Source organism: Passer montanus, unplaced genomic scaffold, assembly GCF_014805655.1.
Source record: "Passer montanus isolate IOZ18808 unplaced genomic scaffold, ASM1480565v1 scaffold10, whole genome shotgun sequence".
Classification (NCBI taxonomy): domain Eukaryota; kingdom Metazoa; phylum Chordata; class Aves; order Passeriformes; family Passeridae; genus Passer; species Passer montanus.
Window position 1 is genome coordinate 26,483,975 of NW_024356505.1, and position 24,528 is coordinate 26,508,502.

Sequence of the window (24,528 nt, forward strand, 5' to 3'; positions counted from 1 at the left end):
GGCCCTGCATCTGAAATTAGATTAATGACAGCTTTCATAGAGTGGTGAACAGCTTTGTTTGCAAGAATAAGGTGCATCTCACAAATTTAGGACAAAGTCTTAAAAAGCATCTCACTAGAGTTCTTTGTGGGTGAGAAAACTATACACACAGCTGAAAAAGGAGTTCCACTCTCAGTATGTAACTAGGATTTATTTCACCTTTCCCTGCCTTTACTGAACTGTCTAGTACCAGGGCACTAAACAAAAATGCATGAATACAAATGGAGTAAGAGGAAGAAACCAACCCAGATACTTACCCCATGCTTTACTGTCTTTGCAGCATGGGCAGCTTTCTTTTTTGCATCATAATGAGTAAGAATGTCAATAATGGCCATGAAGTACACCTCCTTCCTGGGAGCATCTGCCAACAGCAAACAGGGCAGTAAGAAGGACTTCTGAAACATCTTAACAACGAGTTCTCCTCCTAACAAAGAACACTTGGTACGACTCAATCAGCAGCTAAGACAGGTCAATGTCGGTCATAATCAAGATGTGCAAAAACCACAAGCTCAAGCTGTCCTTGATTCAGAGTTTAACTGCACTCATATATAATACAAAATCCCATAAATTGGTGTAAAATAAAAAACTCGCATAGAGAAATAGAAATTATTGCTCAGTTAAGGCAATGTGGATTTCATCTTTGTGGAAAAACTATGAAATTATATATGAAAGGTACTGCTTTTGTGTCAACAAAGAGAATTACAGAATGAACTAGGCTGGAAAAGACCTTTGAGATCATCAAGTCCAACCTGTGACCTGACAACTCCTCATCAACTAAAACAAGGTACTGAGTGCCATGTCCAGTCTTTTTTTAAACATGTCCATGGATGGTGACTCCACCACATCCCTGGGCAGATGATTCCAGGGCCCAATCATGCTTTCAGTGAAGAATTTTTTCCCAACATCTAACTGAAACTTCCCCTGGTGCAGCTTAAGATCATATTTTCTTTATGAATAAAACCATGCATTTATGCATGTCAATGCTTATAAACAAAAAGAGAAGGTAACGTTCCTGTATGGAACAGCCACAGGTACCCAGTTATAATTAATTTTACACACTAAAATTAAACTCAGTTCAGGCTTCTTACACACTCCTTATGATGACTTTCTTAGCTGCAACACAGAAATTGGGTATGACTGCACAAATTTTCAAAAAGCAACCAAAAAACCAAAATATAACTTGGAATGCTGCTTTTCTCATTCTTTTTAGACTGTGTTTAACAGTGTTACCTGCCAGAAAAGACCAATTATAGTCACTAGAGTTCCTGAAAGGAATGAAAACCCCATGAATCAACTACTGAAGAACTGGTGAACGAGAATAGCTAAGCATTACAGAAATCTTCTTTCTGCTGCCACCAAAGAGCAAATTTCCTTTTCCACACAGTGAACTTCTGTTTTTCAGTTTACATTGCCTTTACATGGTTGTGAGGACTTTAGAATTCTGATGCAAGGATCAAACTACTTTAACATAAAAATACTTCTTACTGCTTACTTTCATGGGATTTTATTCCATAAACATCAATAGCTGGATCAAATTCCCCTGGAGCCAAAGGCAGTGAGCTGTTCAGTGTATTTCCCGGACTGTCTGGAGGGGTTCCAATAGGGTGGGTCCCATCACTTTCACCTTCCTCTTCTCCATCATTCTCTTCACACTCTATTTCTTCCTGTTCAGCTCTTTCAACATCATGAATTCCAACCAGCAAGCTGTAGTCCATGAGTTTTAACTGAGCAAGGAACTAGAAAGTGGTAATAAGCAGTCTATCAATATTGCTGAAAAACATAAGCTCCACTTACAAAAAGGTGTCACCAATTGAAAAAAAACTTCTAAGGCACTTCTGAGATAGAGCAAAAGGGAAGATTAAGTGATAAAGCTGTCAAAGAGGTACCTGATTTTACTAAAATGTATGAACAGCATACAAATTACTTGAATCTTATTCTGTAGCCCACTCTTCCAAAAGCCTCCAGGAAAAAAAATCTGTGAGTAGTGAAGACCAGAGTGCTTGCAAGCTGACAACTGTTACTCCTGACTCATGTTTCAGTTAAATTAGATTCACAGAATAGTCTGGGTTGGAAGTGACTCCCAAGGATCATCAAGTGCAACTCTTGGCCCTGCTGTACAGAAACATTCCCAAGAGTTACACCATGTGCTTGAGAATATTGACCAAATGCTTCTTGAACTCTGTCAGGCTTGGTGCTGTGGCACCATCCTCTCTGCCCTCCTCTGGACAGCTTCCTTATGTTGTGGTGCCCAAAACCACACAAGCACTTAAGGTGGGGACTGCTCTGTCACTGCTCAGTGTCCAGAGCAGCCTCTGTGCTATCAGGTGCTATGATCTGGTGTGGAACCCGCCCTCTCAACCCTTTTCAGTCTTATTAAAGAATCATGAAAAAATGTTCAAATATTCTTGCAGTGGAAAGCTGTGAAGTTTCACACCCTGAGGACGTGAAATGATGTTGTATTCTCTTCACAGTGACAGGCTCATGATTTACACCATGAAAGCAAAACATGTACGTGAATGAAAGGGTGGTTTTTGAATAAAGAATAAGGATGGGAGATTTTAGGAAATTGAAAGATAAATACACTCTATGTATAAACAAAAAGTTATTTTAGTTGAGGAGAACAGCAAAAGGCAGAAAGAGGAGGATGGAAATAAGAAAGGTATAAAAGCAGGAAAATGGGGTAAACAGCTCAGGGGAGAGAAGGATGGGCAGGACAGAGCTGTGCTGCAGCTTAAAAGCAATACTGTGATTTCAAACTTGTGAAGCCCATGCTTATGGTATGCAGAGAAAGTGGCTGAAAATAAAAATTGTTTCAGTTTTTATAAACTCTAAGTGGTTATAAAAAGGAAGTTAGAGCAGACCAGGGAAGAAGGCATTTGAGCTAGACTTTGGCACAGAGAAAGTGATGGTGATGAAAAAGATAAAATACTAGGTAATGAGAAACTCCAGTTTGTCAAAACCTGATTCTGAGAAAAGAGATGAGCTGGAGATAACTGTAAATTCAAGTGCTAGAAGAAATATTGTGAGATCGAGAGGAGGTTTTAAGAAGAAGAAGAAACTGTTTTTTAAAGATTTCAGTATAATTTATTTCAATATAAAAAACAATAGATTCTCACAAGACTGGAAGAGATCTGAGTTTGAAGAGATGATGCACAATAATATACAATACAAACAAAAATCAGACTGGCCTAAGGCAATGGGGTGGAAGAACTCCAGGCATATTATTCACTACTTGGTAAATACAGGGAAAAAAAAATCTACCAATACTAATACAGAACAGTATGAAAGAGAATGCACTCTTGGGAAAAAAACAGTGAGCTACAAATTAGAAGAGAATGGCTCTTGGAAAAAAATGTGCTGCTGCTAACAACAAAAAGACTTTGGGAGATCAGCACAAGGAAAAAAAAATCTGATTTTAAATGAGAAAAATATGTAGTTTTTCTCAGGACACCTGCAATGGAATAAGGAGATGGGAAAACAGACAAGGGGACATCAAAACAACAGTAATAACTTGTGTTTGAACAGAGGAAGGGAACACAGGACTTGATTAGGAGAGAAATATGGAAACAAAGCTTAATGAAAAACAAGAACAGATATAAAGCTATATAGCTGAGAATAGCACTCCATGATGTGTTTAACTATTAAATACTGTCTGATAAAATAATCCTATACCAAGTGTTGTGCATTTCTCTTTTACACACTGGTTACAAAGCGTGTCTATCAGTTATCTAATAAGGGCAAAAAGAACCAACAAAAGAAAAACAAGGTTAAAGAATAGCTTGCCATTGTCAAAATCAGGAGCCAGATCACCTCACACTAGTAGTTTACATGGATATTAAACATTTCTCTGTATAAACTTCAAACCCATAAAACCAGCCTCTCAAGTCATAATTTGGAATTTGCCATTATATTCCCAGTCTGGTAAATGATATAGATCATACACAATCTACTTTTCGGGGTAAGAAAGTATCTTCCACATTCCTTCCACACACTTAAGATAATATCTGCAACCTACTTGCTGTAAAAGCAGCAGTCAGCAACAGCAGTACATGTTAAAAGACTACAAAATTTTAACCCAAATAAACTTATCTCTAGAGCTGTGACATCCGTAGAGCACAATATTTTAAATATAAAATAAACACACACTGATATTTCACTAAGTATTTATGTTTTTATCATCCTCACCACCATAAATTTCCCATTGTTACTATGATGGGAAATTATATTTCCTCAGAAGCAAATTATTGGATAAATTCTAAAGTAACAATATTTTGTTTTGTACAACTAATGAGATAAAATCTGAAGAATTTGGAAAGCCAATTCACAGAGCTCTTTTGATATAAATAGCTGAAAGTCTTATTAAGTCACAGACATATTTTGCTACCAAGTCTCTTTCAAATCTGCCTTTTTATTTGAAAACAGATTTCAGTTTTTGAGTATGAAGCTGCAAAATACTATGTTTAGGAAAGATATTTTAAATTCTGCAAACTAAAGGCAAGTTGTGTGAACAAATTAGTCTGATATTTATGATATGAACAAAATAAGTAAAAATATTTCATTAAAATCATACATTAACACTTTTCTTTCAAGTATTTACTGCATTCAGCCAAGTAAAATACAAATTTATATGAAAGACAACATTAAGATAATGAGAATCCAATTGCTGTATTTAGATTACTGAAGCACTCTACTGTTGTGACACTTAGAATGATTTAAAACTGGATTACTAATAGGAAACAAAGAGGGCATGCACAGCTGTGAGTAGGGGAGATGCCCCTTCTCTCTTATGGACTACAGTCTGTATTTGGCCTTAGCCCTGGTGGACCTCCACCTGAAAAATACAACTAACAATACTCACCTCTCTCTCGGGGGCATTTGGAAGCACTAGGCTTGTAAAGCATTTAAGTACTAAGCAGTACCATCATTTTAACATCACATCATCAAGGCAGGAACAATGCATGGCAACCAGCTATGGCAGCAAGCCATTTATCACATCAGCAAAGCAGTGATCAACTCCTGAAAGTTTAAATTGTGTTTCATTTAAAACAGTCAGTGTTTACAGTTTTATAAACAAGAGCTTTTACTAATTAATCACAGGTATGATTTCCTGGGATATCCATAATTTGTCACACATTTCAATCACATGTAACTGAACAGGCACATTCTTACCTCAACATCCTTTTTGAGTTTCTCAAGGAACATCTTTTTGTTAGTCTCATCAATATGAATCTTTTGGCCATCATTAATAAAATCATTGTCTTTGAATGTCGGCAGCTCTTTGGCCTAAAACAAAGCAAAATTCTTATAAGAGCAGGATTGTAAAGAGGAGTGTGGTGAAGCTGCTGGCCCTGTGCCTAAGAAGGCACCCCCAAGGTGCCTCTCCTCCACGGCACACAGATGTCCATAACTGCACTCACAGAGCTCTTTGCTCATCTTACCCCTCCAGAAATGGTCTAGAAGGTAATTGTGAACTGGGCAGCAAATGCAGCTAGAACAAAAGCTCCTCTCAATACCAGATTTGCATTGAACACTGATTTGCATCGAGCTTCTTCCAAGATGTCATTTGTCAAATCAACTGGCAGTAAGTGAAGTTAAAACAACCTATTCCTCATAAGAAAGGGCCTGCATCAGATCTTACAGAGGAAGTTAGACAGGATTGCATTTTGCACAACTACTGTGAATATTCACAAGTGCCTAATACCAAATAATCATTGGAAAGCATCAAATGAATATTGAATTATGAAATTCTGCTTAAAAGTAGCAAATGCCAGAGAAGACCACTGCCTCTTCAATATGTAATTAAATATTCTTGATGTTGGAGCAACTTGATTACCTTCATCTTCAGTTCCCTCATGAAGTGATTTGCAACACCTCAAACGGGCTCTGTTTTTAATGGGCAGTGACTGGAAGTTTACTCAAAAAGCCCCAGCAAACAGACAAACAAAAGAGCAGTTCCTTCAGGACATTTGGTCAAGCAAGTCAGAAGTAATACTAACTCCTGCAATCAGAGCTTTTGAAAAATTGGCCCATTAAGAGCAATGAACAGCCTTTCTCCCTGCCCCACCTTTAATCAATAGTATGGAAGAACAGGTTTTCTTTACAAAGAAAATGTTACAGAACAACCAGTGCTGCAATTCCTATGAACTGTCAGTGGCCAAGAATAAAATACCCCGAATAAAATAATTTCCCCTTAATCTGAAAGTCCTTCTACTAGGAATAAAAGGCAGCTAACATCAGCTTACAGGAATGTTCTCCATAAGTTTAACTAGTCAGACATTGCCTATAATCTTACTGGAGATGGTATTTTTCATAAAGTTTATTTTCTTCCTATGACACAGCAAGGCAAAGAACCTGAGAGCTTCTTTCCTCTACTCCAATATGGATATCTTGGAAAGAACAGCATTAAAATGTGAGCACCACAGCAGACTCCAAGAGGCCCTTATAGTTCTTCACAATGGCCAAAAGTTCTTTTTACTCTTGGACTATGTGCACTGAGGTGGCCAAAACACTCAATTCCCCAACCCAAATTAATTTTTTGGACCTGGAATTTGTGAATTGCTTGATATCCCACAGTGCTACTTTTGTTTAGAAAAGCAATCATTTTCTTCCAATAAGAGAAATTAGTAACATTGTAATAGTTACAAATCCATTATTAAATCTATGGCATCCCGATACCTATGAAGTTTGAAAAAAAAAAAAAGGTCCTAGTTTGGTTGCTCTGAATTACTATTGTCTTGCATCTAGAACATTCTGATACATTAAAATACCCTATAATAGCAATCCTCTATCTATAGTTAAAAGAAGAAGAAAACAAACACCCAAGCCACTGAGATGGAGCTATAACCATTCATCTGTCCCAGACTCCACTTCCAAGGAGGAGTCTTTCAGCAGTGCTCTCCTGCTTTACTTAAAAAACATGCTGGACACTTTTTGAAGCTCACAATGAATTGTTTACCACAATATGACTGCAAAGTACACATTGATTTTCTTTCTGGCCTACTCAGTAAGAAGTTTAGGACAAAAATGAGCACGGGTAACATCAGATAAGCATTCCAGGCTAACAGCTGTAGAGATTACCATACTCAATTGAGCAGAGTCCCATGGACAGGGCTAATTCTGCAGAAGTAGGACTGTGGATCCAGGGACGTTGCCAACACTGGAGGATGGATTCCAGTGCGTGGGATGCTTAAGAATGGAGAGGAGATTTGGATGAAATAATTTAAGATGAAGCAATAATGAAAAGAATGCAGGAAACCAAGCTTCCTTCATTTTTAGCCCAAAAATCACTTAAAAAAAATTCCCCAGATTATTTTTCCACCTAGTATATCCAAGTTATTGATTAAATTAGGCAGAGGTTAAAGTGAAACAATCCCATTGACACAGAAACCCCCACCACTATTGCTGTTTAAAGCGGGAGGGTGAGCACAGAGGGAGGATGTGCTTGTGGTTAAGATGCTGAGACGCTTGTTTGCCTCGAGGCTCCGCCGCAGGCTTCCCGCAGAGCACAGCCCCAGTGACACCGGCGGGGCTGCGAGGGGAAGCTGCCTCGCCACTGAGGACAGCCCTACGCTGGTAAAAATAAACTAAAATTACAAGCAGTGTCTTCTTTGGGAGATGCTAGGGCTGGTAAGCCAGTTGTGCAAGTGCCATGCTTCACTTTAACCATGTCTCTACGCTATTGTTAATAGAAGTGAGCCAGCAAAGCTGACACTGCTGCAGCTCTTGCCTGTCATCACAAGACCCAAGGGGCACTCCCAAGGACGTCCTGGGCAGTGAATCAGCACTCCCAGAAAGCCAGACTCCTCACTGCCTTGTATGCAGGTTCCTCCGACAATATTTACCTGAGGTAATTTTTATTTACCCAAATACCCATACCTGTAAAGAGTTGGCAAGTGTAGAACCACATAAGTTAAAAGCCAGTACTAAAGCTACTGAAGAAAAAGGACAAAGTAAAAGCAGTGGGTCCCATCTAAGCAACTGAAGCTAAAATGCTCTGTGCCAGTGGTTGCCCTCACTACATTATTTGCATGACACCTCCCAGCCCATTCTCTTCCCTCTTTCTAGGGGTTACTAGACACCCCCCCACACTTTTTTTTTTTTTTTTTTTGTGTACTAGGCAATATTATTCTCCCTATTCATTTGAGACTGAATAGTCCTAGGATACTGCTGCAGTCCCACATATTACTAATGACAGCCACCAGCAGAAGTGATTCTAATAGTACTTTAAATGAAATTTGTCTTAAAACTGATTTGTGAATTTAGGAATCAAAACCTATAAAATATTTAACTAGGAGGGGCTCTTGTAGTTATGCTGAATTAATAACACACTCATTCATGCTGAAAAATCCCACTATGTTAATTTCTTACATGCTGAAATAAACACAAATAGAATCACATTGTGGCAGTTTAGAACATTACCTGAATGAAAAAAATTGAGGCTTTGCTTTAATGAAATAATTGATATGGTTAATTTTTTATGATGTCTCAAATATTTCCAATGAAGCAAAATCCTTGTTGGAAAATGATTCTCCTAGAATGTAATTCATTATAATGAACATATTACTGTCATTAAAGAACTAAATATTTTAAGAGCTGCACAGGAGATGAGTATCTAACTACTTCCACTAAATTAATAATAGATTTTCTTTCTAACCACCTCCAGTGTTTTTAATCTCCTACTTAAAGATGCAAGAAAGGCACACCAGATTTTACAAATATAAAATATCTATCTGTTAAAAAAAGCATGTTATCAGCACACTTCAGGTTTGCATTCCAAAGTTTGCCATGGTCACAGAGAATTATAATGGCAGGAAGATTTCAATGCCTTTGAAAGGCTGAAAAATCAATAAAGATTTCTTAGTAACTAAGATGACAGAATGTGTAAAGCCTCATTCAAAATAAAAGTATAGCGTAAAAGCTGATACTGTTTTGAGTTAAAAAAAGTCCCAGGAATGTAAGAGCCAGATGAAGTTTTATTTCTAGATGAACATGGTAACAGATTTTGTACATTTCTTAGGACATCTCAATTCAGCATCCTATCCTAATGAGGTGAAATTAATATTAGCAATTTTGTTTCCCCCAAAGGGATTTTGTATGCATCATGACATCAAAAATAATGGTCATAGCTAACATTAATGCTGGTATTTTGGAAGCAGCTTGCTAAAATAGCTGTAGGTCAGGTAAGTTTCCAAATAAGTGACGGAAAAAGGAAAATAGACTAATTGTCCTCATGACTTGGCAGCAATTTCTTATCTAATAACTACAAGGTTTAGGTTTTAGGAGAAATGCTGCATAGCAGCCTTATTTTTTTCCCTGGAACTAGCCACAAGCCACATTATTCACACAGCTAATCATGAAAAAATTTGGCTTACAACTTATAACTTTTGAAAATTATGTAAAACATCTGCCAAGAGTGAAGGTCCACACCCTGGACTTTTTAAACAGCAAATGGCCCACATACACCTTAATTTTCTTAAGTACTGGACCAATCAGCATATACTGAAGGCAGTGTCTGGGGGAAAAAAAGGCTATAATACTAAATATAGTTTGCAATAATTTGGAACAGGGGATTTTGAATTGAATCAAAACTTTGGAGTCACCAATTTACAAGAGGGAAGAATAACTTTAGAATTATGCAGTTTCTTGCCTCCCATAGTTCTGTGAGCTGGGTCCAAACTTTTGTTGTACAGATTGCTTTGCCCTAGCCAGGGCTTCCTATACAAAGGGTCTGCAGCTCAACTTGACATCACAGGTCTGTAAAGGGCAATGGAAATAGAGCTGTAACCCAAAATAGTGTTTGAGGGAAAACACTGGAATGACTTTAGACTTTAGTATAACAAGCATTTTCTGTAGGAAGAAAAAGAATTGTGCAGGATGCTGTAGAAGGGTTAAGTACTCAAGCATGTACCAAAATAGAAACTGTCTTTTCAATGCTCAAAGAAATGCATCCATAATTATCCCTAGCATTAATGTCTTCCTGCTGCAAAATGAACATGCAACATATAAAATGCAACACAAAATTCCCCTGTTATTTTAAAAATTCTTTTAACATATGGAAAACAGACTTCTAAACAAAAATGAAACAAAACACCCCCCACCCCTCAAACCCAAAGGCAAACTAGTGATTTATTTTGAAAAACTGTGATGGGGTTGGTGTCATGAGAAGGCTAAATGCTGAAATCAAAACCCTGAATGTCTCTCCCTATCTTTGGAGTGTGATGTTTTGAAAGCTATAATCTCTGTACATTGGAATGTTTAGATTTATTCCACAGATAAGTGTCAGACACTTCGCAAGTCTCTTGTGTGAGATCAGCACATGAAGCAGACTGAAATCACTAATAAGAGATAAGTACAAAAATGTTCTGAAATCAGTAATTCTAAAATAGCAGGAAAAATAGCTCAGATTTTTGAATGATCTACCTTGAATAAAGTCTTACATAGTGCCACCAAAAGTGAAAACAAAATTGAGTCAAGACTGACTGATCTTGTTGCTACACTCCTCTACTAAAGCCCTTCTTCCTTAGGTTATACTTTCCTCTCAGAGATCAGTTAATTACTATATGTTGTAATATATAAAGTTAAACACAAAGATAACGTCTAGTGACAACTTCCAATCTAATTGTCATAGCTACGTACTTCACATACAATTTAATTAAAATGTAACATAGCTGTCAACTGTGGCAATCTTTTTCCCAAAAGAAACTTGAATAGAAAATCCTTTATTCAGTTGTATTGACTAGAATTTTACTACACTTATGAATGGTGATTTATGAAACAACACATACTACAGAGGTGGCAGTGCAACCAGTTTTAGATTAATTTAAAAACATGTGATAATCTCTGAAATTGCTTGAGAAAGATGAAATGTGGTGGGCACCAGTTCAGTTAGGATTTATTTTTCTTCTTCAAATTTCTTTCTGAACTGCTCACTCAGAAGCAAGAGCTTAGATTCTTCTATCAGTACAAGTAGACTCAGCTGTTACTGCTAATTTGATGTACTGCAAGTATGGCATAATCGTGAGCAGCTAGACCGCCAGGGGATTTCTGCATTATCCTCATTTCACTTGAGAGGGCAAAACTGTCCCAAGAATGAATAGAAAATGCCCACTATTAAAATAATAAAAATTTTTAAAAGAGTAGTAAAGCCCAAAAAGTAAAAAGGAGCAGCTGTCAGAACTTGACAACTGTTGAAACATACTGTTCTCTTAAAATCCAAGGAATCTGTAAGTGCATGCTATGATACATGTTGCCAAGAAAGTGATGTCTTTATTATTAAAAGTATCATTTATAACACAAATGAAAGGTGTTGTGTGTTAAGGTGAAATTTAAGGGACTGGTGCTTGTTTCTGCACTGATGATCACAAAACATTGAAATGACAGTTTTGAACCTGCTCATCCATATGTTAGGATATTAAACAGCTGAAGACAGTCAAACAGGAGGTAAACTGCAAACAGGATGGAAAAGTACCACTCTTAATCAGGCAACTTTTAATCCTAAAAAACTGGTTTTGAAAAATGTTGGAATAGTAATACCTCTTTTATACTATTAAGCTAAAACAGAATTATACTATTTTCTCAGATTTCTTATCCATTAAATCTTTTTGCATATTTGTCTCTTCTTTATTAACTGAGTAAATAACTTTTAGTTTGATAGGAAGAAGATTCAAGAACAGAAATTTCACCAAATTTGCCTTTATGAAGTAATTAATCTAAAATTTACAGTCTGCATTAGAATGTGACTGAAAGACTTGCTCTTCTGTTTTCTGACTTCTGTAGCTTTAAGAGAAGTAAACATATTACACTTGATATTCTGAAAACCATTTGATTACTTGACGGTTGTAATTTGAAACTCAATATGAATTACTTGAAAGCCCATTTAAAAACTAGCCATTGCCAGACAATTTAGCCATACATTTTAATACCAAAAGCTTGCTTTATTACTGTCACATGTGAACAGCCATATAATTATAAGTAATTATACTGCCATTAATTGAAATTTATTAATATTAATGTAAATTCAAGGTAAAATTAATAAATTGATGATTTGGTTTGCATCTGGCTAAAAATTAGCTAATAATTTACTACACCAGTTCAGGTTTTTAGATTGTCTGGTTTTGTTTAATCCTTATGGGCAATTTCTTCTATGATAGGAGATACCAAAATCTCTTTAGAGAATTTGCTAAAACACCTCCCCCCATCCCCTTCAAATCAAATCTTTTCAACTGCTTTCAAACCTTAAGATTGATTTGAGATTCCCACAGATGATAACAAAAAGTCTGAAACACCGACATCTATTTAAGAGAAAATGGAAGTAAAAAAACATGCTACAGGGCTCCACTTGCCCCTCAGGAATAATGGATCATCTACATATTCAGGTCAACAGAGTCCTCAGGCCCTGGAATCAGTGGCACATATGCAGAGATACATCTCATGACAGCAGCTCTTTAGCACTGCTCAGAGTTTCAGAACCAAACTTTCCTTGTCTATTCATAGAAATATATAACACCCTTTTTATCTAAACCTAAAAGCTGTGTGTTAGGTTTGAGTAGTCCTAGTGAGTAAATCTGTTGTCATGCCTGCTGCAGGAGATTCAGATCACAGTGATGACAAATCTTCTGAACATCTGCAATGCACAGGCAAAACGTGTTCTGGCCCTTTCAGATTCTAAAACTTAAACAAAACCCATGTAATAAGCAAAATACTAATTTTCCCATGTTTGAATCCCTAGAGTCCCAAAGTGTAAAATGATGTTCCTTCTATGAATGTAGAAGGCTACCCAATAATTTCCTTCCTTAGAAATCTATTTTCTGAATGCAAGCTTGTCACATCCCTGCTGCATTGCACCGGGGTTTGAGGGGAATGACGAGTGACAGAAAGCTGCTTCGAAAGCCTCAGACTGTGTGCTTACAGCATCAGTAGCCTTTGTGCAGTTCCATCCCCAAGAAATCACACCATTAAAACAGCAGAATAAGAATTAAGGGGATGAGGCTTTTATGCATTATTTTCAGAGAAGTACTCAAAATCAAAAGGAAGTTCTAGACGTGAAGTTGGTAAGAATTTTTCTTATCTGCCTTATGGAAGTTATGATTTCACATTAAATGTACAGAATAATTGTTTTATGCAGTTATATAAAACTACACAAATTTGTTTCAATTTATCTATAAGCAAGTTCAATAGTAATTCTGCCATGAACTTACAGAGGAGCAAAATTAAGGCACTGTTTCTTCAAGGTTCTCACTCAATGTATTAACTACAATATACATGTACTATTATTAATCTATTTGTTATTACGAGATATTCCTAAAATTGCTCAAAACTACTTTGCTAAACATCTGTATAGTTCCAGCTCCTGCATAGCTGACTATACATAATATTTTAAAATTTTATGTTACTAGTCCAAGCATTAATGTTGCAACCTGAAGCAGTCCCATCCAAATAATTTGTCCTCATCCTTTCTATCAGATTATTTTAATAGTACAGCAGAGGTTTTCAATGACATTAGGTATTGTTTGTAAGACACTGAAAGGTTACTCCCTGCACATTAAAAACACTACAGTTGCCACTAAACAAGAACAAAAACAGATGACAAAAGAAAGAAAGGAGACCATTCAAGACATGATCTTGAGGGCCTGCTACAGCAGAAGAGAGCTATTGCTGGCAGTGGTAACTGCAGCTCGCAGGTGGGGTTGTAGTATTGCCTCATGCTAAGAAGAATTTAAAGTGTTCCATCATGCCTTAGGAAAGGTGGAAAATCCTGGCACAGAGTTTTTCATGCAGTGAGAGCTGACTCCATGACCCTTACTCCTTTAGTGCAGTTGTGTGAACGGTGGAAGACTCAGAGAGGCAGGTATGGTACAACTACTGCTTAGGAGAAAAACAAATTATCTGAATAGAATTTGAGGAAAACAGAAAATAAAGTCTCTTAAGTGAACTCTTGAATGAGCTCATGCTAATTCAGGAGGAATGGGCTTGGACAAATTAAGAAAACAAGGGCCATGGGTTGTCAGACCTTGCCCAAATTTGAGATCTAAGAAGTTTCAGATGATGGAGACTATGTAACATTTCCAATTATCTGTAGAATCTCCAGAGAAACCTCTCCAAAAATGCCATCTGGCTATTTTGCTAAAACCACAAAGAAAAATTGAGAACAGTAAATTTCCCAAAAGAACTGAAGTTGGAGGTGAAGAAAAACAAAGCAATCTATTTCTGTTTAGATGAAAGTTTCAGCCCAGAATTTGAGGGAGACTGTCTTTCATTACAGCTATGTGTACATCTAAGCCTGTCAGTCACTTGCTCATTTGTATGAACTTTACATACCCAAGGGTTCACATAATTCAAGGTTTGGTTCATCCTTGTACTCAGTTTATAAGTGGTGTCCCATCACATAATTCCATTAACTGACATGGAGTATTCATAAATCTCAATATGAAATAGGAAGAGAAAGAAGATGAAGCAGGAGAGAAAGGAACCAAGTTCTGATGTTTTCCTAGCACAGGGCAGGCCCTGAAGAAACTAAGAGAAGAGAAAAGGAAAAGGAGGAGGTAGAGGATTGGCTCACTTACCTCTGAAATTACAACACTTTTGCAAACCAAAGGTCTGCAGGAAATAGAGGACAGATTAAGGAGGGATAAGGTAGAACTCAAGAGGGAAGAATATGGCAGAAAAAAAGGAAAGGGTCAGAACAGCACTGGTTATGTTTGTTCTGAGTCTGGCTAAAAGGTTAATTAATTGAAAAAGAAACAGAAATGCACCATACCTTTTCTTTGTCACTGGCTTCTCGAGCCACAGTAGAGCCCTGAAACAGAAAAAATGGATCTAAAAATGTGCATATGTCAGAAACTAATTTGAAAATGTTATAACAGGTCAAAAAGAGGATGAACTGTATCCTTTTGAACTTGAGAAATGTTTTAAAGAAAGGTGATACGGTAGGTAGAATGTCCAGGACTGCTGAACTGCTGCAATCATGTGAAGAAGATGCATCATGAGAGAAGAAAGATGGATTAAATCCTCAAATGCTCTACTTCTATCGTCCCCCTAATTCTTGGGGCTTTTCCTCATCTCTCATCCTCATTTTGAATGTATCATGCTGGAAGTTCAGTTTGCTTGGCAGATTTCTCATTTTTTTTTTTTATGCCAATTTAGCTGTATGGGTATGGACTGTATAACTGTCTGGACATTTGTAACACACATTTGAAAAGGATGTCACACAATATAAACACAAAAAGTATTTAAAAGATCATAAAGTACAAACAAGAACAATGCATCTCACAGCAACATGGAGTAAAAAGAAGAGAAGAGACCAACTGTGGATTCACAAGATTTACAGTGCTTGCCCAAGACATTTGGGATTTTCTTTTTAAATTTATTTTTTAGATTAAAACTAGTGAGAAATAGGGTGCTTTCTGAATAACCTGGAGCTGACAACAAAAAGACTGTATATATTTCCTTAAAAATTTCTTGGAGCAGGACCACACCTTTAAATACCCAGCACATGGTTATCATGTAACAGCACTGCAAGAAATAGTAACTACACATAAGGTGACTGGACATTGAAAGATGGGTAAATTAGCTCTGCTCTTTGTTAAAGGGTGTGCATTGTGTAAAGAAATGATGGAGTGGAGTCCTACTAGTTTAAAGAATGTAAGGATCCCAACCACACCCTTTTATAGCATGTTTTATTCTGTTTATGGAAAGACACTTAGAAAACTCAGAAGTGGTGGAGAGAAAAGATATCTGGGACAGTATCTGTTAGTTATTATGTATGGCCTAGAAGCAGCGATTTCATTGAATTATTCTTAACTGATAATAAAGCCTGGTAAAAGCCTAACATTTCAGTTTACTCAGGAGACAACTTTTATATTGTATTCTGTGCTCCAACAGATTATTAGGCCAGAAAAAAGATCAACTGAAAACCAAACTGAAGGAAAAGAAAGAAGATTCACAATTGTAAAAATTAGGGAGGATGTCAAATTTGACATTTGGTAAAAAAATAACATTGAAATGGCATTTTAACAAAATGCATCCATGGCCAAAAAATACCCTTAAAATCCCACACTGATTTGTGGTCTGTTTTTCTTGTATCTACATAGGTAGAGACTTGTGCTACAAAGTGAGGTCTAAGCTGGTGTCAAAAATATTCATGTACAAAAAAGGACTCTGTGTCTATAACTGCAGATGACATAGCAAAGAATATCAAGAAAAAGTAATTTATAATAAATTCAGTGTCCCTATAAATCTGTTCAGTGAAGGAGTTTGTTTTGAGGAATATATTGATGTTAAATTTGAAGTTAAAGCAATGCTCTCCAGCTGGACAAACTGAATAGACTACAGAAGCACTCACAGAGGTAAATGACATAAAGAGCTGTTGACACCAATGTTAAGAACATAGTGTATATAATTACTGCTTCTTTCTGTTGTGCTTTCATGCCCTTTTTAATACATTTGTACATTATGATGCTCTAAATCACAGTTTTCTCTAATTAAAAAAGCCCAAACTTTCTCTGCAACTGCTGCCAATAATACTGAATATCAGAAAGAAAATTGTTGACAATCTGGAAATCAGTTCTTATAAATCAAGTTCAGTCAACTATCTGAGCAATTGCTAAGGAGACTTGACAGTAGGAAAGGATGGTGCACTACATAGCATTACAAATCTCCTAATACAGAATGATAAATGAACACCTTAAAGCAAGCTTGCAGATGCACTTAGTGGTTCAGCACATAGAAATTAAATGTATTAGAAAGAAGTAGGTTTCTAAGGGGATACTTTATAGAGGAAATTAAAATACCATCCCTTGGTTAGAAAGACTAAGACTACATTTTGAGTATTTGTTGTAAGCCCTGTATATTAACTACTGTCAAAATTACAATGAACAGATAAAGCTTCTGAAACAAAACTGAAACAAATCTTATGATAAAAGAAGATGTCTTGACTTTTCAAAGACTCTTTTCCTTTTCACTTGAATTATTTTTAAAATAATGGATAAATTATTAAGCTCTTGCCATAGAGGTGTACTTTATTAGCAACATTTATTGAAATGATGCTATTTAGTTGTTTTATAGATGCCCTGTGCAGAATCAACTGTGGCTTTCCATAATGTTGATAAAAACCTGTAAGAAGCAGAATTACTATTGTACTAGTGTGAAGGGTTTTACCTTTAACCACTAGCAACATTTGGCAAACATATCTGGCTAAATTGCTGCTTTTAAAAATGCACAAAACAGATAAATTTCTATAATGTCTATAAAACCACCCTTTAATTTTGCTAAACCCAGGTGTAGAATGCAATAAGTTATGCTGGCTCTTGCATAACATAATTTTAAATTAATTAAAATTCTGAGCAATAATCTAACATTTATTGTAAAGATTTTCAGCTACTTTGTCAGTTATTTAATCAGCAGTTATTTCTCACCTTTAAATCATATTTTCTATAAACAGATAAACGATGGCTGAACACATTTCTTGTAACAACCATATATACTTCAACTCCATCAACAGTAAGCCGGTACATGCCCAAAAACTGGGGAAGAAGTGTATTCCCATGACACTCCACAATAAACTGCAGAATGAAAAGAAAAACCAGAAATTAGGACTGACGTATTACACAAATATCTATTTAGATTTTAGATATAAAATACCAAGAAACAATATTTTTTTTCTGAATATGTGTGTGGCGACAAGCCTTTAAAAAATTACCAAAAACAAACCCCCTCATGAGGAAGTTATTCTGCTTTTAGGCCATTGTTTAAAAATTAAAATAATACTCTGCTTCATTTATAACTCTTGACTTCCACAGACAGTCTCCTAGAAAGAGGAGACTCCATTGGACAGAGCTTTTAACTTTTATGTTAACACAAAAAGCAAACCTAAGCAGACAGCATAGGATACTTTATAGAGGAAATTAAAATACCATCCCTTGGTTAGAAAGACTAAGACTACATTTTGAGTATTTGTTGTAAGCCCTGTATATTAACTACTGTCAAAATTACAATGAACAGATAAAGCTTCTGAAACAAAACTGAAACAGATCTTATGATAAAAGATGTTCTGATTTTTCAAAGACTCTTTTCCTTTTCACTTGAATTATTTTTAAAATATTGGATAAATTATTAAACTCTTGCTTAGAGCTTAATAGAGGTGTACTTTATTAGCATTTATTGAAATGATGCTATTTAGTTGTTTTACAGATGGTCTCATGGATAAATTATTAAGCTCTTGCCATAGAGGTGTACTTTATTAGCAACATTTATTGAAATGATGCTATTTAGTTGTTTTATAGATGCCCTGTGCAGAATCAACTGTGGCTTTCCATAATGTTGATAAAAACCTGTAAGAAGCAGAATTACTATTGTACTAGTGTGAAGGGTTTTACCTTTAACCACTAGCAACATTTGGCAAACATATCTGGCTAAATTGCTGCTTTTAAAAATGCACAAAACAGATAAATTTCTATAATGTCTATAAAACCACCCTTTAATTTTGCTAAACCCAGGTGTAGAATGCAATAAGTTATGCTGGCTCTTGCATAACATAATTTTAAATTAATTAAAATTCTGAGCAATAATCTAACATTTATTGTAAAGATTTTCAGCTACTTTGTCAGTTATTTAATCAGCAGTTATTTCTCACCTTTAAATCATATTTTCTATAAACAGATAAACGATGGCTGAACACATTTCTTGTAACAACCATATATACTTCAACTCCATCAACAGTAAGCCGGTACATGCCCAAAAACTGGGGAAGAAGTGTATTCCCATGACACTCCACAATAAACTGCAGAATGAAAAGAAAAACCAGAAATTAGGATTGACGTATTACACAAATATCTATTTAGATTTTAGATATAAAATACCAAGAAACAATATTTTTTTTCTGAATATGTGTGTGGCGACAAGCCTTTAAAAAATTACCAAAAACAAACCCCCTCATGAGGAAGTTATTCTGCTTTTAGGCCATTGTTTAAAAATTAAAATAATACTCTGCTTCATTTATAACTCTTGACTTCCACAGACAGTCTCCTAGAAAGAGGAGACTCCATTGGACAGAGCTTTTAACTTTTATGTTAACACAAAAAGCAAACCTAAGCAGACAGCATATATTTGGTAGTTATGTCAAAACCCAAGTATTTTTTTGAACATCACACTGCTGTAACCCGTACTGTGTTGTCCCGGACCACATTTAAATTGTATGTTTCTCCATTGTCAGTATTTGTTTATTATGATGAACACTCATGGTGTTGTCACCAGCAAGGGGTATTATTTATTATCACCAACTTTCTGTTAGTTCCCGTGTGGTGGTTGCATTTTGGGGTCAATAGAGCCGAGCAATGAAGTGCAAATTCCCTGTATTTTTAAAATTATGAATCCTTATTTTTCCTTAAGGTCACCATATTCCATTACAAATGGGCTATTAACCTTGAAAAAATTTGCCACGTGCAACCTGTCTTTTTTTTCTTAATCACTTGCCTTACAAGTAATTGTTCTATTAGAAAGACCACTGGAGGAAGCAGAAAAAGCAGACACATACTGATGATGATAACTATTGAAGGATGAATTTTTATTCCCAGAATAAAAATGCCCATACTATATTAATCCTACTCAGAAACAGTCACTTATATTTTGTGGAACCAAGGAAAAGTTAAACCACTATGATGCAAACCAGAAAGGACCCACCAGCCTTCCTCTTTCTTTTAGCACCAAGTCTCAAACAGGAACTTGGAGAAAATGTAAAAGCCCAAGGCCCAAAGAGGAAACATGAAATCTAACCTACAGTCAGCTTTTAAATGTTAATTGCATACTGAAGCTGCTGCTCCTTTCTGCCAGTCACCCACTTATTAGAAACACAGATTTTAGAAGAATTTAAAACAAGTTAACTGAATAAGCCATTTCAATTGTTTAACAAAGGCAGGTAGTATTTGGTAACAAATACTGTAACAAAGCTCTTGAAACCCTGGAGATTTTGCAATATTGGCCTCCTCTGCTAATTGTAAGGAATTCTTCTCACTAATTTGATACTGGAATCTGCACATATCACAGACAGATCTTTTAATTGGCTAAATAAAAAACTGACTTAAGACTCTTGAAAACAATCCTGTTCACCAGGAAACAAAGGAAATGAACAACCAACACAGAAATTATTGACTGTCAGTTGAACCCAATTTTGACTGACTCCTGAGCCCTGTTAAATCTTGCTGGCACATTTTGGGCTGCAACTCTGCTTTCTACCTGCCCTGGAGCTGTACTGGAGGTTCAAGCCCTGAAGCACAGAACAAAGTCACAATGTAGTTGTGCCACTTCACAGAAAAGCACTTTTAAGTTCCAGCTGTCTATGAATAGGCAAGTTATGTTAAGGTGCTGCAGAGACTTAGTGAATACAAATCAGAATCTTAGGAAAGGAGTATGATTGTATGCCTCAAAACACAAATAGAAGTTTGGCAGTAAAAGGCCACAAAAGCAAGGTCAGTCGTGAGCAGTGCACAAAGATTGATCAGTTTGCACCTGAGAGGATTTCTGTATTTAAAAAATACTGAAGTTTTAAGTTGAAGTTCTCAGTTTGGAGGATTTTCAGAGTCATAGGGCTGTTAACATCACAAAACTGTTATAACACATTACAGGATACACAGCCTATTTTGATCATCGTTTCTGTTAAAGATCCAATCATAAGAGTAGTAATCCGTACTAGCAAAAATACATTGATTATTTTTTAATAAATGTTAAGTACTTGGCATATCTTTAAAGGTAAATACTAAATATTTTTAAAGCTTTATAGAAAGTAAGAAGGGTTGTTCCTATAGAAAGGTTTATTAAATGACTTCTACTTTAAGATGATTATGTTCTACAAGATGAAAATAAATTAGCTTCTAACAAGAATTTAGTGTCACAGAATTTCTAGCTACTCAACTCTTTAACAGACCCAGCCATTCCTAATCTTACAGCTTTTAAATACAGAATTTGAATTAAAATAAATACTATTGTTCAAATTTTCCACATGGGCATCTGAGATGCAGAACTTCTACCTGAAATCATACAGAGAGTTTGTGCCACGTGAAGGAATGTCAGCTAGACATCTTGAGAACCACACTAGTAACCCTCCGCCCTTCCTTTCAGCTGTGACTGCCACAGTACTGACACTTAAACTGTCTCTTCAACCCTAGCTACTGCGAACACTCCAATTTTAAGCTTTCTGGTCCCAGGTGTACCCATCTGTAAAATAGCAATGCCATTACCAGAGCATGAGCACCATACCCACTGCAACACCATAAAATAAATTACTTGGTTAGCAGTATACAACCCCCTCCCAAACTGCTCTGTACTATGTAATGAGGACACAAAGGCCACTAGTGAGAGTTGCTTCAGTCCTGTTTGTAGGTTAGGGTTTGCCATTTGCCAGCACTGTTTCATTATCTTAGTGTGCAAAGACTTCTGAAAAGGCAGTGTTAACCAGCATGGAACACAAGACATGAGAAGCTCTGCTAATATTGCTCCTCTTGATAGTAAGGGACATGGCTGTACTCTCCCAGACTTCTAAGAGACCCTCTCAAAGCAGACCAGGTACTGCACAGTTGTTTCCTATTTGCTGCTGTGGACACTCATGCCATTACAATTAAAAGAAAAGCCTCTGAAATTATTTCAGTGTTTCCTATGACAGTATTTCTTAACCTGATGGGGAGACAAAGGAAAGAAGGAGGAATGCCACTTGCTTTCATCATCTACAAGGTTGGTCTAGAACTTCCTACCTTTGCAACTATCAATCCCCCATATCTGCATCACAGAGGAGGCAAAACGTGTCATCTGTTTGGGTGGGAGTCCAGCAGGACTTGCACTGGTGACTGTGGTTGGCAGATTTTCAATTTGTCCATCTTGATATAAAGGAAGTAGCAATTTAGTCACCTCAAGGTGCTTTTTAGGAATGATTTCCTGAAGTTTCCCACTCACAGCTGGAAAAAAAGTGAGCCTAGAAAATAAGCCAGTACATGCTTAACAGGACTGCTAAATTTCAGTGAAAGAAAAAGACCTTCACTCCTTTTTCTAAAAAGAACATTAAAACAATTCTACTAAGCAGACTTGCTAAATAAAACTGTAATACTCAGCTAATACATTTACAAGCCTTTATATGCAGCAACAAAATATTTTTAAAAAATGAGTGTTGTAATAAACACCCCATAATTTTTTTTTGTTAATTCAAACGATTTTCATGTTTGCGCACAGCACGAGGACAATATTATTATTGACACAGTAAAGTAACATCCACGTATTGACATGTTTTATCAGCTGTGCAGCACATTTCAAATAAGGAAATTTCTGAACTCTCTTGAACCCCATGCTTCAAGTTGAAAATTAGTAAGAAATTCTTTATGAGCCTATTTTCTCATTAATTTTTGTATAAATACAGCTTCAAGATTGCTTAGTAAGAATAAAACTTTACCGATTTAATTAGGTTCTTGCTTCCCTATGGCAATGCTAGTAAGCTATCAGATACATAAAAAGATAACATAATGCATACCATTTATTGGCAAAGAAGTTATACTACTTTTGGCTCTTTTTGGAAAAACACAGAATAAAATTTCTGTTTCTACCATTTCTCCATCTCCACTTGGAGATCATCTGTGGAATGATTTGACATCGGTGCAGATTAAATCCTCAATTATATCTATCTTTGTTCTATGTGCAAAGTCAGCATTCCTATTTCTCACAGCCCTATTTGATAAATATTAATTCAGAAATACACAACATGCTCATTCTCTGTTACCCCTTTATATATTATTTTCACACATTTCGGTATCATGACTAAGACAAGCATTTGATAATTCAACCAGAATTATGTGGTAAGTCTATACATTCACCAGGATACTTGCACTAAAGAAACTGAATAGCAAGTCACATAATTATTTAAAACTATTTTAGGCATTGTGCAGGCCTAGATATTGATAGTAATTTTTGTGCTCAACTTGTTCTTTTATATCCTCTTGTCTGCAGTCACAGATATCCTTCACTAATTTTGTGTACAAGCATTTGTATTTTGTGCACAAGCACTGATATGTGGAATCACTCCCCCCCAAAAAGACTGAGAACTTGTTCAGAGTTATAAATATTCCATTTATTGCCATTTGCTTGTACCCTAATAATTTCACAGAATATTATGCATTGGGTACTTATGTGATACATTGCAAGGATTAATTAGCCAAATTACATCACACACCAGAGAGTTACAGATTTTCAAGGCATATAAAGCTGTTTTCTTCAAATAAGCCATGTAAGAAACTAATTTCATTAAAATAAGTGATCAATAAATATACAGGTTTTTATATACAAGCCTTGTGATTCACAGCCTTACACTTTACATTATTTCAGACATGGCCAGTTATTTTTACTTTTAAGTGCAGTGTAATCTCAATGTTATCACCACACGCGATGATCTAGGCTGCAGATGTGTTACCAGGAACATCATACCTGATATTGCTACAACTGACTCACTGTGTGGATTGATCTCTTCTGAAAAGTGTTGTGCACAACATCAATAACTTATATATACAAAAAAAAACAATAGAAAACACTGCCTGGTGAAACCCAAGCCTCAACAGAGCCAGTGCAGCCAAGACCATTCTGTCATTTTGTGTAGTTAGTCACCAACGAAATGTCTTTCAGGAAAGACTTTCAATGTGTTTTTTTTGGTACAATTCTAGTCTGTGTGGCCCCTTTGCATATCAGCCCTCTGCAATTCCATCTGACAAGCACCCTAGTGAGTCTCCCATTTTTAGGGTCACCTCTTCTATAGGAAGAGTGGGCCAGTTGGATGCAGGTGAAACACAGACTGTTTGGATGAGAACACATACATTCTCATGCCTCCTTTTTCTGCCTCTCCTGTTTTTTCAGATCAAAGCTGCTTTGTAAGCCAGTTATCTTAGCACAGGGCAGAAGCTGTGTTCTGTGCTGCCTCTGGACTCTCACACAGAACTGCTGAAAGGCTTTTTTCAGTGCATTCTTTGCAAACCTCCCAGAAATCTTCACCTCTTTCTATCTGAGGACATACAGAGTCAGGGTCATCACTACATTCTTCATTCACGTTTGTGTTTAAATAACATTACATTAAAGGCTTGCTTTACCTTTTTCCTTTTTTTGTGATACATATGAACAAAACTCATGCAGCAAAAGCAGAGATGGGGGCTGGGAGGAAGCCACTGCTAACCTGTGCAACTACTGATGTGGAGGGAGGATGATACAAACTTTAATGTAGCTCTGATTCAGCAACCTACCAGCTTGACAAGCCCATCTACACCAGTGCAAATTCCTAAGCACCCAGTCCCCACTTCCTTTTCTGGGCTATTCTCTAGCCTATGTTGTCATCAATTCTTTGACAAAATTGTTTTTAGCCTACTATAATGTTTCTCTATTTCAATATTTATCTATTTATGAATTTAATTTTTCTCCTATGTTCCACACAACAATCTGCTACTGTTCCTTGATTCCTGTGTAGCCCTGAACCCTGTT

General features: G+C 36.3%; 1 protein-coding gene across 2 annotated transcripts in view; it reads right to left on the bottom strand.

Annotated features, from left to right (window-relative positions):
* The window catches only part of PIP4K2A (phosphatidylinositol-5-phosphate 4-kinase type 2 alpha), a 108,900-nt gene that overhangs the window by 3,719 nt on the left and 80,653 nt on the right, over nucleotides 1–24,528 (bottom strand). The window contains exons 5-9 of one of the 2 annotated variants that reach the window (XM_039710027.1): nucleotides 18,668–18,814; nucleotides 14,795–14,833; nucleotides 5,209–5,322; nucleotides 1,532–1,775; nucleotides 297–400 (exon numbers count right to left, since the gene is read on the bottom strand). In XM_039710027.1, coding sequence (XP_039565961.1) covers nucleotides 297–400; nucleotides 1,532–1,775; nucleotides 5,209–5,322; nucleotides 14,795–14,833; nucleotides 18,668–18,814 — 648 coding nt within the window. The remainder of the gene's footprint in view (nucleotides 1–296; nucleotides 401–1,531; nucleotides 1,776–5,208; nucleotides 5,323–14,794; nucleotides 14,834–18,667; nucleotides 18,815–24,528) is intronic. The other variant, XM_039710037.1, reaches the window with a different exon arrangement.